This window comes from Nymphaea colorata, chromosome 2 (assembly GCF_008831285.2).
Source record: "Nymphaea colorata isolate Beijing-Zhang1983 chromosome 2, ASM883128v2, whole genome shotgun sequence".
In the NCBI taxonomy this organism is placed as follows: Eukaryota; Viridiplantae; Streptophyta; class Magnoliopsida; order Nymphaeales; family Nymphaeaceae; genus Nymphaea; species Nymphaea colorata.
The window spans coordinates 24,853,373-24,867,144 of NC_045139.1; the positions used below are offsets into that span (position 1 = coordinate 24,853,373).

The 13,772-nt window shown below is 40.3% G+C and overlaps 1 protein-coding gene across 2 annotated transcripts in view; it reads left to right on the forward strand.

Moving 5' to 3' along the window:
* LOC116248543 (exosome complex component RRP45A-like) overlaps positions 1–12,466 on the forward strand; it is a 29,085-nt gene extending 16,619 nt beyond the window's left edge. For both annotated transcript variants that reach the window (XM_050076155.1, XM_031621390.2), the window contains exons 10-11: positions 3,832–4,094; positions 11,937–12,466. In XM_050076155.1, the coding sequence (XP_049932112.1) occupies positions 3,832–4,052 (221 nt within the window). In that variant the 3' untranslated portion in view covers positions 4,053–4,094; positions 11,937–12,466. The remainder of the gene's footprint in view (positions 1–3,831; positions 4,095–11,936) is intronic.
* The last annotated feature ends 1,306 nt before the right edge of the window (positions 12,467–13,772 follow it).

Below are 13,772 nucleotides of genomic sequence, written 5' to 3' on the forward strand. Positions count from 1 at the left end.
GTGGGGGTAAAAAAAATAAAGCTCTATTTGGGTAGAGAATTTGAATTGGAATCTTGTTGTATATGGAAGATGATGACATTCTATTTATCAGGTAACATGCGGTCAAAATTGCATCTCCCCAAAATTTAGAAGGCATATGAGAATAAATCATGATTGTGCGGGTTACATCCAACAAATGGCGATGTTTTTTTTCAACTACACCATTTTGTTGAGATGTGTGAGGGCAGGTAAAATGTGGCACAATATCATGAGATTTATAGAATTCAAGTAAATGAGTAGATTTGAACTCGAGAGCATTGTCAGTGCGAACAACCTTGACACAAGAATTAAATTGAGTTTTTATTTCCAATATGAAAGATTTCAAGATACAAGGAGCTTCAGTTCTGTCTTTCATCCGAAACACCCAAGTGACACGAGAGAAATCATCAACAATGGACAGATAATAACGAGACGACAATCGATTTGGAACCCGACTAGGCCCCCAAACATCAACATGAACTAAATCAAATAGACTTTGGCCAGACTGACTTTGACTCGATGGAAATGAAGTATGACTATGCTTGCCCAGTTGACAAGCTTCACATTTGATAGATGTTGAGGAAGAAATTTGAGGACATAGCAGCCGAAGTTTATGGAATGATGGATGACCCAATCTGAGATGCCATTGGAAGGCACTTGAAGAAGAATCAACCTAGAATGACGCCTCTTTATTGGATGTATACAAGATGTATATTCCATCTATCTCATATCTTCCTTCCAGTCGATAGATCCTGAAATATACAAGTACCCGAGTCAAAAATAACTCTGCAATTCATCTCTTTAGTTAGTTTGCTTTCAGATAACAAATTCTTTGGGAATTCAAGAGTATATAACACATCATGAACATGCAAAGATGGAGAAAGATAAACATCTCCACATCCTTCTACTGGAGATAGTCTTCCATTCACCAATCGAACATGCGGAGGTGAATCAAAATTCTGCAGGTTTGAAATACTAGTATCTCCACAAAAGTGTTTAGATGCTCCAAAATCAATTATCCAACAACCATTAGAAGTAGTCTTACCTGCAGAGTATGCTGAATTTGTGATAGCTGTAGATGCCGATGAGGTATAAGGAGTAGAATTTGATCTATGCTCCATAATTAAATCAATTTCAGCTGGACTTAAATTAAGAGATGTAGCATCAACTGAAGCATAAGTGGGATTCGCCTTAGGAGCTATACTGATAAACTGTGTGTTTGGAGTAGAACTAGATGAAGATGTCACAGTCGAAGAAGTGGATGAGTTAGGTTTACCCACTTTGTTCCAACACCTATCTTTTAAGTGACCAAGACAACCATAATATGTGCATTGAAGTCTTCCATGTCCTCCAGGACTTCGGTCTGTTCCTCTACCACGGGAAGAGTATAGTCCACTTCTTCCTCTTTCAAATGAGGCAAGGGCAGATGGCTGTGAGTTGTTCGAGGATGGAGGAAGAGTGACAACCAATCTACTTAGTCTATTGAAGGCCTCATCAAGATCAAGAAAATCTGAACCTGTAAGCATTTGAGTCTTGGCTGCAGAATAATCAGAAGATAGTCCAGTAAGAAATTTAACAACAATCATTTGCTCCATGTGAGATTTGAGACAATGCTTACAGGGCGGTTTTAAGGAGTTTATCTTTTCATAAGTGAACTTTAACTTTGCAAAGTATTCCGTCAAATCCATGTCATCTTGCTGCATTTGTAACAATTCTTGCTGAACCTGTAAAATTTTGCTGATGTTTTTATCTTAAGAGTACGTCTGCTGAAGAGAATTCTACATATCTTTGGCTGTATTATAATAACAAAGCCCTGCTGCAATGTGGGGCTGAGTGCTATTCATAAGCCAAACACTAATAATGTTGTTTTCTTCCTCCCACCGTGCGTATTTACCAGTCTTTTCAACTGGTTCATCTTCTTCCAATTAATATTTCCATTTTCTTCCAATATATATTCCTTTCCATGTCCAACGACTGACAACATGAAGTTTCTAGCCCATACATCATAGTTGGCTCCATCAAGTTTGATAGTTGACCCAAACGAGAATGGATTTGAAAAAGCTTTGTACTCAACACCAGCCTCTATTTGCTGATTTCCAGATTCAGTTCTATTAAGTTGTATAGATTTGTTGGCAGCCATGCTAGAACCACGAAAATAGATAAATATAAAGGCCCACGACAAACAGGATATATACTAGCAGGCACAGAATTTTGCAGCCAAAGTTGAACACCAACCTATAGCAGACTGAATATAAACAGCATGCACAAACTTACTGCAATCATATTTCAAGACAAACCTGCTCTATTTTAACTAAGAAACAACTCTGCACCACACGGCCAAGCAGATCAGACATTCTCTGGTCTGATTTTTTTTAACGACATCAACTGAGTCAAATCTGATATATTCTGCGACATTCAGATCTGATCAACATCAACTTTTTGTCAACGACATCACCTGAGTTAGATCTGATACACTGCGATATTCAGATCTGAGCAAAGACAGCAACTTGTCAACTTCATCCCATTAGGTTCTCAGCAACATCAAGACTTCGACAGCAACATAGGGTGCAGATCACGTCTCTACATGTAGAACGTGATCAACCCTTTTTCACCAAACAATCCCACTGTATCTTTTGTAAGCAGTAGAAACTTTAGACGTCCAACCTTTTCTTGAATGAAGAGATGAGAAAAGAGAGGAGGGGAGCCGTGTGAAACCCTAGATGACACAGTCCTAGGTCCGATGCTTTGATACCATGTTGCGTAGAGAGGTGGAGAAGAGGGAGAAGAGAACGTGAGAAAGGAGGAGAGAATAGGTAGCAGTCTTCAATCTGTCGGCTGCTCCTTTTCCATTAGACTAAATAAGGATGAGGGTTATGTTTAACCCTTTACATAAAGAGTCGAACAAAATTTTAAAAATTCAGAAAGCTACTTAATATAAATTCCAAAATACACAAAACTTTAAATCCCAAAGCAGCACGTTTCCTCAACAAAGGGAAGTTACTTAGTTTTTCTAAAAAATTTTGTTTGCAATTTTACGGATTGTTTTTCACAAATACAACTAAAAGTTCTAAGTAGCTAACATTTGCCTTGTCAAGCCAAAAATGTGGACCAGCTTCACCAAACCTTAAAATGTTCTCCAATTCATGCAAGTGTTTCTCCAACTGGTTGCAAGACCACGTCTTTATGTGGTTAATGGTAAGGGAATATGCTTCATAGTTGTATTGGCAACAAAGTGAAGGCTTGTGATAGCCCAATTGTGTGGATGAAATAAATGTTGATAATGTGTGGAAAACAAGGATTTTAAACACTATGACTGACTTTATAAGCTCTAGTTTTAGTAGTTGATCGATTAAAAGATAATGTTCTACAGGTTGACGTCAGCAATAAAACTTGCAAAATATAAGAGAAATTCATGTTGTCTAATGTGAGTCAGGTGTTGATTTAGAAAATCCTGGTCTTTCTGTATACTGGTTAAGTTTTGCAGCTTATAGGCACCGTTTCCACCATGAGACATCTCTGAGCAATGCCAGAACAAAACAAATTGCTTAGTAGTACTTAGACTAGTTTCACTATAATTGAAAATCTTGTTGAAGCGATTAGATATATACTATCAGATTATGAGCCATTGGTAGAGCGAACAGATCAACCTGTTTTTGTAGGCACGGTTCAGAATGGAAATGGCTTTTCTGGAGGGGCTAAGTATAGTATGATCATCTGCTAATATGTTTTTTTTTTTCTTCACATAGTTTTTTTCTTTCTTGTGCTATACAAATTCATTGATGGCTTCCAATCTTGTTCGTTTGGAATAAGCAGATTCTTTCCTTCATAGTAAACGAGAAAAAGATCTAGTTGGGATTGATGGCCCTGATGGATCCCAATTTGAGGAAAAAATTGTAGATGTAGACATGAAAGATTCTCACAAGCATGAAGAAACAGCAGTACAACTTCCCGTGGCCCAGAAGCTAAGCCTGGCAGATGCTGTGAAGGTGAAACAAAAGAAGAAGAAACTTTCCTCTGCTAATGCTGGAAGCTGACTGATGTTTACCTTCATTAGCCACAGAGGCATGATTTTTAAGGTGAGTGCCTAGTTACTCTAAGTCTTCATACAAAATATTTTGTATACATTGGGATATAAAAGACACATTGACATATGAAAGATAATGCTTATTTTTGCATGGTACATCGTCATTCTGTTTTGATGTGAATACTACCTTAATTTTGGTGTAATATACATGTTCATCAGTTAAATCTTATGATTGTCGTATTATCTTTCAAATCACCTGTAGTGAAAGTCTTTTTAAATCATAGGTCTTCCAAACATAAGAAAGAAGGTGAAAGGCAAATCACCAAAGGATCTTCACAAAAAGTTCACCAAAACACTTTACGTGGCAGCACAACAATCTTCAAAGGGATCCAATTAGGCCATTGGATGACCTTGTTCTGATCCCTGTAATATCTACACCAGAGATATGTAATCCATAAGACAAGGTTTACATTCATACAAAGTAGCCCTGAACACTCAAGCACAAATGCTTCATACAAAGTGCATAAAGGCAATGATAAAAGATACAAAATAAACTTGCAAGTTACTGTAAATGCTTAGCAAAAACAAAAAATTACAAGGAGAAGGGTCCTCTTAATTCACGTAACAAGAGGATACTGAGTCTGATCGAGCCGGTTGGTGGATTTAGCCAATGGCTAGGTCAGACCTGCTCAACGGCTATTCTTGACTGGAGCTGAGCTAGAAGTAAGGACATAAACACAACAAAAAAAAAATGTTAAATCTCTCTCTCTCTCTCTCTCTCTCTCTCTCTCTCGCGCGCGCGCGCTCGCTATACATATAGGAAAAGTCCTGTCATGTGCCAGATAGTAGTAATCACTAAGAAAACCATAAATTGTCACTAAAGCCACCACAAACCATTGCTGCATCATAAACTGTGCCTAATACCAATTTATTTCTGTTTTCAGCGACAAACCTTTAGGTTTTGACCATCTGATACACGACAACATTGAACTCCCACACACAAAACACACACACACACACACATATATATAGTGGACAAAAGTGCACCTAGGCTGGTGCACAGGCCTTGGGCATCATACCATTGGCACCATTTGTGAAAAGTCTTCAGATTTTAAAATTTGGTAAAGTGTAAAATTGAGAAGGAAAGAAAAATCGAGCCCTCCCCATCTCTCTATCTCTCCCTCTCTTCTACAACCCATTACCACCTGCCCCAAAGCTCAACCTTCTCTCTTTCTCTCGCATCTCTGCTGCTGTCCTCCTACCACTATCGTCACTGCAATTGCTGCTCCTGCTGTTTTGGTTCTTGTAGAAACAAAATGTGCACGAGAGTAGAAGAAAGCACACAGATGTAACGTGGAAAACCCTCAACGCGAGGGAAGAAAAACCACGGGTGAGGAGGTCTGGTGCCCACTAGCCTCCAGACACTCTCTCTCTTCAAAACTTCATTAACACAAAGATTAGGGTTTACAGAGATATAAGTAGTCCTAATTAGGACAAACCGGATCGGGTACGGATCCGGACCCGAACAACAAAACCCGTCAACACTCCCCCTCAAGTTGGGCATACATATCAAACATGCCCAACTTGGATACATTTCTCTCAAATGGAGTTACACTTAAGGCCTTGGTTAGGATATCAGCAGTTTGGTCTTCAGACTTCATGTATGGTAGCGTTAATTCCTTAGCATCAATTCTTTCTCTGATGAAGTGACGGTCGATCTCCACATGCTTTGTTCGATCATGAAGAACCGGGTTGTTAGCCAAGTTACTTGCAGACTTGTTATCACAATACATCCTCATAGGCCCTTCAATCTCTATTCCAATATCTGTCAGTAAGATCTTCAGCCATAACAATTCTGATACCCCAGTAGCCACAACCCTATATTCAGCCTTTGTACTCGAGCGGGAACACACATCTTGTCTCTTGCTTCTCCAAACAACTAAATTTCCCCTCAAGTAGACGCAGTACCCTGAAGTAGATCTTCTGGTGTCAACACAGCCTGCCCAGTCTACATCAGAATACCCTTCAACTTCAATAGATCTTTGTTGCACATATAGAAGTCCTTTTCCGGGATTCTTCTTCAAGTAGCACAAAATTCTATCTACAGCCTTCAAGTGCATATCTGTAGGTGCATGCATGAACTGGCTCATCACATTTACAGCAAATGTGATATCAGGTCTAGTCAGAGTGAGATAAATCAGTTTGCCAACTAGATGTTGATATCTCCCTTTAGCTTCTTCACACAACAGTTCTCCATCTTTGCTACCAAGTTTATGCCCAGCATCTATAGGAGTAGAGGCTGGTCTGCACCCCAGTTTTCCTGTCTCCTTCAGTAGATCCAGGGTATACTTCCTTTGACTAAGTACAAGAGTTGTACCTGATCTAGCAATTTCAATACCCAAAAAATACTTCAGCTTACCAAGGTCTTTTAGATCAAATTCAGTAGATAGTAAACCCTTTAATCTTGCTATTTCTTCCTTATCATCACCTGTAACAATCATATCATCAACATAAACCAATAGTAGAGTAACTTTACTCTCTCTTCTCTTTACAAACAGGGTATGATTTCCATTTCCTTGTTTGTAGCCATGTTTCTTCATAACAAGTCTGAGCCGTTCAAACCATGCTCGGGGAGACTGTTTCAGCCCATACAAAGCTTTCTTCAATTTACAGCATTTTCCAGGCTTCTCAAAACCTGGTGGCATGCACATGTACACTTCCTCTTCGAGATCTCCATTGAGAAAGGCATTTTTCACATCAAGTTGGCACATCTCCCAACCCTTCAGCACCGCCAATGAAATAATAACTCTAACAGTCTTCATCTTTGCAACTGGAGCAAACGTCTCTAAGTAGTCGATCCCATATTTCTGACTGAACCCCTTGGCCACCAATCGTGCTTTGTACCTCTCAATGTTCCCATCTGGTTTGTACTTAACAGTGTAGACCCACTTCGACCCAACCAAGTGGGCTGCTTCAGGAATATCAACCACCTCCCATGTTTGATTTCTGTCTAAAGCTTCCATCTCTTCTTTCATTGCATGAGACCACTTAGTGTCACCCTAAGCCTCTGTAGCATTCCTGGGAATCACAACCACAACCAAGGAGGATACAAAACATTTATAGTCAGTGCTCAATCTAGAGTAAGATACGAAGTTACCGATAGGGTGCTGGGTACATGACCTGACACCCTTTCTCAAGGCAATAGGAAGATCCTCCTTTTCTTTTCCAGTCTGAATTTCTCTTCCAACATCTTGTTTCTGAACACGACTTGGATCATCCAAGGAAGAAGTAGGATTGGGATTCGGTGTAACCTCCTCATCATCAATCACCTTGTCAGTACAAGTTCTTCTCCTGGAATACACCTGTCCAAACATACGATTACCCTCTTGTTCTATCACCATAGGATGCTCTCCCTCCTCCTCTTCATGTACATCAGTAGTCGTCCCCTCTTATCTTTGCCAAGCACCTTGGCAACATGATTCTCTTCACGCCTGTAATCCATAAAGTCTGTAAACTGAATTTCCTGTGTGGGAGAATACTCTTCCTTAGACATTAATTTCTCCCCCTGAAGAGAATTCTCACCAAAATAGGAGACATGTTCCAAGAATGTGACATCTTTGGTAATGTGAAGACGACCAGTGGTGGGATTTAGACATTTATAACCTTTTTTTGTGGAAGAATACCCAAGAAAGATGCCCTTAATAGATTTGGGATCAAGTCTTTTCACATTGGGGCTGTGGTTATGTATGAAACACACACATCCAAAGACTCGAGGAGGAAGGTGAAAAGGTTGACTACTCCCTGGAAGCATAGAGTAGGGAGTACGACCCTTTAGCACACGACTAGGCATGCGATTAATCAAGTAGACACTAGTAAGGATTGCATCACCCCAATAGTATTTTGGGAGATTTCTTTGGAACAGTATGGCTCGGGTGACATTGAGCAACTGACGATTTTTCCTCTCAGCAACCCCATTTTGAGGGGGGGTATAACTACAGGATGTCTCATGAACAATCCCCCTCTTTCGAAAGAATTCTTCAACAGTGAGACACAGATATTCACGAGCATTATCAGACCGAAAAGTCTTGACAGAATTTCCATACTGGTTTTCCACTAGGAGGATGAAAGTTTCAATAATGTGAGGCACCTCACTACGATCTTTCAACAAATACACAAAGGTACACCTTGAATAATCATCTATAAAAGTTATAAAGTATTGAAAACCACCACGAGAATGAATGCCCGAAGGCCCCCACACATCAGAATGAACCAAGGAGAAAGCTTTATTAGAACGACTATTTGAAATTGGATAAGAAGCTTTAACATGCTTCGCAAACTGACACACATCACATGATAACATGGAAATGTTTAAACTAGAACATAGTTCAGGGAACAAATGTTTCAAAATCCCAAATGGGAGATGACCAAGGCGTTCATGCCAAAACAAAAATAACTGACGATACTCTTCCTCCTTCTTCTCTGTTCTGCTGACTGCTGACATAAGAGCTGTGACAACGCGTATAGGAAGCCGATACAGCCCATCAGACACCAAACCAATCCCAATCCTCTTCCCTGTCACCAAGTCCTGCAAAACACAACGTTTTTCAGAAAATATAAGCTCACACTTCAGTTCCTTGGTAATCTTACTAACAGATAACAAATTTAAGGGAAGATGGGGAACATGTAAGGCATCATGAACTAAAAAATTATTTAACAAGGAAAGACTCCCTTTCCCTGCCACAGAAGTAAAGGAACCATCGGCAAGGGACACACGTTCCTTTCCTGAGGATAGCTTGTAGTCACGGAAAAGCTTGGGGTTGCCAGTCACGTGATGAGTGGCACCGCTGTCAACAATCCATTCACCCATATAAGTACCTTCTCCCCCTGAAACAGCCAATGCCTGATTGATCTTCACCTCATCTGGTGTATCTGCCTGACCAACATCAATCTTGCTCAAATATGCTCGTAGCTCATGAATCTGTTCTGCAGAAATAGAACCTTTCCCATCACTCAGACTTGTTGCAGACGATACAGGCTTCTTCCCACTAGAAGACCTCCCCCTACTATCCTTCTTCTCTGGATACAGGTCCCAACAAAAATCCCTAGTATGACCAAGTTTTTTGCAATGTGTACATTTTCGGGAAGAACGAGGAGTTCCCACAGGGGCACGACTAACATAGGCAGACTGTTCTTCCCCCTTTCGTCCACTAGAAAGCAGCCTTCTCTGTTCTTCAGCTTCAACACGGGAATAGACATCTTCAATACTAAATGATTCGTCAGAGTTAAGAATCTGACTCCTTATATTTTCAAAGTCATCATTCAGTCCGGATAAGAAAAGGAATACCCTGTTTTCCCATTTATCAGTCATGTACTGCATCTGGTCGTGAGGACACCTCCATGTAATATCAGAGTGATAGTCAAGGTCCTCCCACTTAGATTTTAATGCTGCATAAAAGTCTGCAACCGAGAGAGCACCTTGTCGCAGGGAATACACATCCTTCATAAGTTGATACACACGAACTTTCCTTTTCTTTTGGCCACACATCTGTTCCAAAATAATCCACATATCCCTTGCAGTCTTCTTACGAAGAATGAGGGGTTGAATATCCGGGGACACTGAATTGACAATCCAGGTTTTGACCTGGTTGTCCTCAAGAAACCATGTATCCCAAGCCAGACTATCTGCAGCAGGTTCAACCTTTCTCCCATTCACATAGGCAATGCGTCCTCGCCCAGCAATCCCCATAGTAATCGCAGCAGACCATCGGGAATAGTTCTCCTTGGTAAGTTGAATGGTGGTAACTTGAACCGGTACATGATCAGTCCGCGCAGACACAACATCAGGTAGATTAGTATTAACTGAAGAAGAAGACGAGTCAGCCATGATCACCAGGTAGAAGTGGCTGCCAAAGAACACACACAGCAGCAGTAACCTAGAGAAGAGGTGAGATGACGCAGTCGGGGATCAACGGCGGAAGCGACGGGAGCAGCGGAAGCAGAGGGCGGCGCTTGGCAGCGCGCGCCGAGAACAGGCGACGGCGTCGGTGGTGGCGTCAGCAGAGACATTGGCGTCGGCGGTCACGACACCAGCGACGCAGCAGCGGCGGTCACGGCCACGGCGGGGCAGCGACGGAGGCCGTCACGGTCACGGTGCGGCGACAGCGGCGGTGGTCACGGTCACGGTGCGGCGACAGCGGCGGCGCAGCAAAGGCAGCGGCGGCGGTGGTGGTAGCGACGGCGGCATTCAGGGTTGGAACTTCACAACCATAGAAAAACAGATTTTGTTTTCTCCAAGTCCGATGGCTCTGATACCATGTAGAAACAAAATGTGCACGAGAGTAGAAGAAAGCACACAGATGTAACGTGGAAAACCCTCAACGCGAGGGAAGAAAAACCACGGGTGAGGAGGTCTGGTGCCCACTAGCCTCCAGACACTCTCTCTTTTCAAAACTTCATTAACACAAAAATTAGGGTTTACAGAGATATAAGTAGTCCTAATTAGGACAAACCGGATTGGGTACGGATCTGGACCCGAACAACAAAACCCGTCAACAGTTCTCACCCGCTAGCTGCCATCCCTGTCGCTGCTGCTCCTGCTGTCTTGGTTCTCACCCACTGGCTGCCATCCCTGTCGCTGCTGCTCCTGCGAATCACCACCATCATATAAGTTTACCTCCTCAACTATAGACATTTCCAGATTTCCCAAGATCAAGCTAATTCTTTTTTTTTCTTTTCAAAACGCCAGTCATTCTTAGCCCGACTTCTGCAAACTCCCTCTTACATGTTTCTATTTTAACTACTTAAGCCTTTTTGAAGATCCACCATGTTGGCCTACGGGCTACGAAGCAATTTTGACTGCTTAGCACACACACACCAAGCCTCCTTGGTGCACACACGTGAACATGGTTTTATGACGCAGGGACATGTAAAGACATCAAGGCACTTGAACTTGTAAGTTCGTGGTTAATATGTCAATAAAAGTTATGTCTACAAATATGCCTTTTTGTTGTTCATAGTACGGCCATGCAGTATCATTATCATTGTAAACAACAAAATATTATTCATTAGATTTTAAAACAGTTTCCAACTCCTAGGGTTTTGGTTATAGAAACAAAGAAATGGATAGAAATAGATAGGTTAGTCTTGCTTCTGTTGCCATGGAATGTTTTTGCATTTTCTGGTGTTGGATGGCAGGACAGTGGAATGATGGAAAACTCTTTTTGGACGTTAGGTAGCAGTTATATGACAAATCTGTTAAAGAACTCAGAAAAGAAATGAAGTTTTTTTCTTTTTATTGCAGGAAAGTATAAACTTCTGTTAATTTTAATCTTGTTAGATGTAAGTACACCGGTTTGAATGATGTTTATGTTATGGAACTAAAAGAGAATTGAATGAAATTGGGGTAGATACGACATGCAAGTCTCTATTTTTCTGAAAACCCTTTATTTTGGTGGATTTTGATCTTCAAATGCATTAGTAATAGTGATTGAGATAAGATCTCACTGAACAGCACAAAATTACAATTGTTTATCGTCCTCACCAAAATAGTTGAGAAAAAGGTGCCCACTTGTGAATGTTTGTACAATACAACAAACATAAACTACTGTTCGCACGTCATCTGATATGATTTAATACCATAATACCAATGTGGTGATTATAATGTATTGATTTGCAATTTGATATGCTTATAATATGCAAAAAATTTAACGTTGTTGATTTTGTCAAATTCAAGATGGTGGCAGTTTTTCGTGTAGCTTATTCTGCATCTTCTCCTTCATTTCAAGTACCATACATTTTTATATCATTGCTCATCTTTGTAAGGTTGCCTTTAAGAAATTGTTAATGCAATTTTACTTTCTTTTTCCTTCATAAAGGTTTGTGGTGTTGGCTGCAGGTTGGTTCCACTAAAGTTGGTTAGGAGTGGTAGCATCTTTCCTGCCGGTGCTACAGTTTTAAGAATATGCGTGGAAAGAATTTGTTGGCGATGGCTTCGCTTTACTGGACTATCTTTGCAATTAACCTAAGCATCAAAGACTGAGGATTGTGCTGAGTTGCAAGATTGGTATGAAGAATTTGGACCATTCCTTAGAAGTCTGCTTTCGTCCAGCAGGTTCTTGTTCTGCAGGTGAATTTTCTTCAAACTCCAGTTTTGGTCTAGAGTGGTGAGATAATCAAGAGAAAAGGAATTTCATGCTACTAGTACAAAGGCAGGAATTGGTTTCAGTTTTAACCCAAAACATCGAGATCCCAGAGGAAGTGATAGTATAGTTTTACTTGTGCGGGCTCCAGGGCACGTTTTGAATCTCAGCGGCTAAGTGGGAGGATCAAGTTTTTCTGTTGTTTATTATTTTTTGAAGCTTACAAAGATTGTATAAATTCGCCGTTGTATTGTTAAATAGATGCATAAGAGTTGGTGCACGCTTACAGCAGTCTTTTCTCTCTCTCTTTATATATATATATATATATACTCTCTTTATATATATATATATATATATATATATATATATATACATGATCACACGCAAATAAATGCACATTTGTATGGACAGAGTTGCGCTCACAGCTGGCAGAGAGTACCAAAGATCCTTGAAAGCAGGTCATCTTGAAGACATGTACCTTTACAAGATGGCCAGCTCTTGCAAATGCGGCTAATTGCCGACCCAATATTTTCTAGTGTACAGGAAGACCTAGTTTGTGCTATTTATTTGCTCGGTTAAGACAAATAAGCTGGTTATATTCCCTGTTAAGCTCGTCTTTGATTAGATAGCTTAGCCTGGTTTCTTTGGTAAGGTTATACTTGTCAGTTTTTGCTTAAACAGTTGAATCAATTGTGCCTGTTACCAGACTAGCCCTTCATTTTGAAGCCAAGTTATTCTTCTATTGAGAAATGAATCAAGGCTTTGGATGATTATTTATAGTGTGCAATAAGTTGCAGATAATCCACGCGCACTGTGGGGCTGACTGCTGAGGACCAACTAACATTCGTTGTATGGACAGCTGCTTGTTTAAAAGAGTTGTTCAGCAAGGAACAGTTGACGGTGAATGTAAGCCAGAGAGCCGCTTCGTGAAGAGTTAGAAGTGCCGGGAATGAGCTTAGAGAGGCCACAAAGTGCTAATTCTCCCTTTTCCAGGTAGCTTAATAAGTTTTATGTAGTTGGTGGTAAGAGAAATTTATTCTTGAACCAGGAACAGTTTCATTTCCGGATCTCTTAATAAGTTTTCTGTAGTTGGTGGTAAGAGAAATTTATTCTTAACTGGTAACAGTTTCATCTGTCTCTTGAATGGTCTCCGGTAACATTCCAATTCATAGGAAAGTTCCCATGCATATGTCTGCGATTCGCATCTATGCAATAAAAAGGTTTGACCGATCAACTTTGCATTCGATTGTTAGAATGAACAGACGTTTAAATTGTTTGTTTGAACAAACTGATTTTTTATTCTAATCTCGTGATTATATGAATATAAACATCCCCAACCTGTAAAAAGTCTCTCAATTGGTCGTTGTAATACTATGACCATATTCACTCACATTCAGACCTTTTGGACTTACCCCTGTTCCTATGAATAAGGATGTCAATAAATCCAATGTAGATCTGATATCCAACTGAACTGCATTAATAAAAAATGGATATGGAAAGAATTTAACAAAATGGATATTAATAAATTGGAACATTCGAATTTTGAAAATGACATTTGATAAAAATTTTGTATCTAATGTCCATAAGTTTCA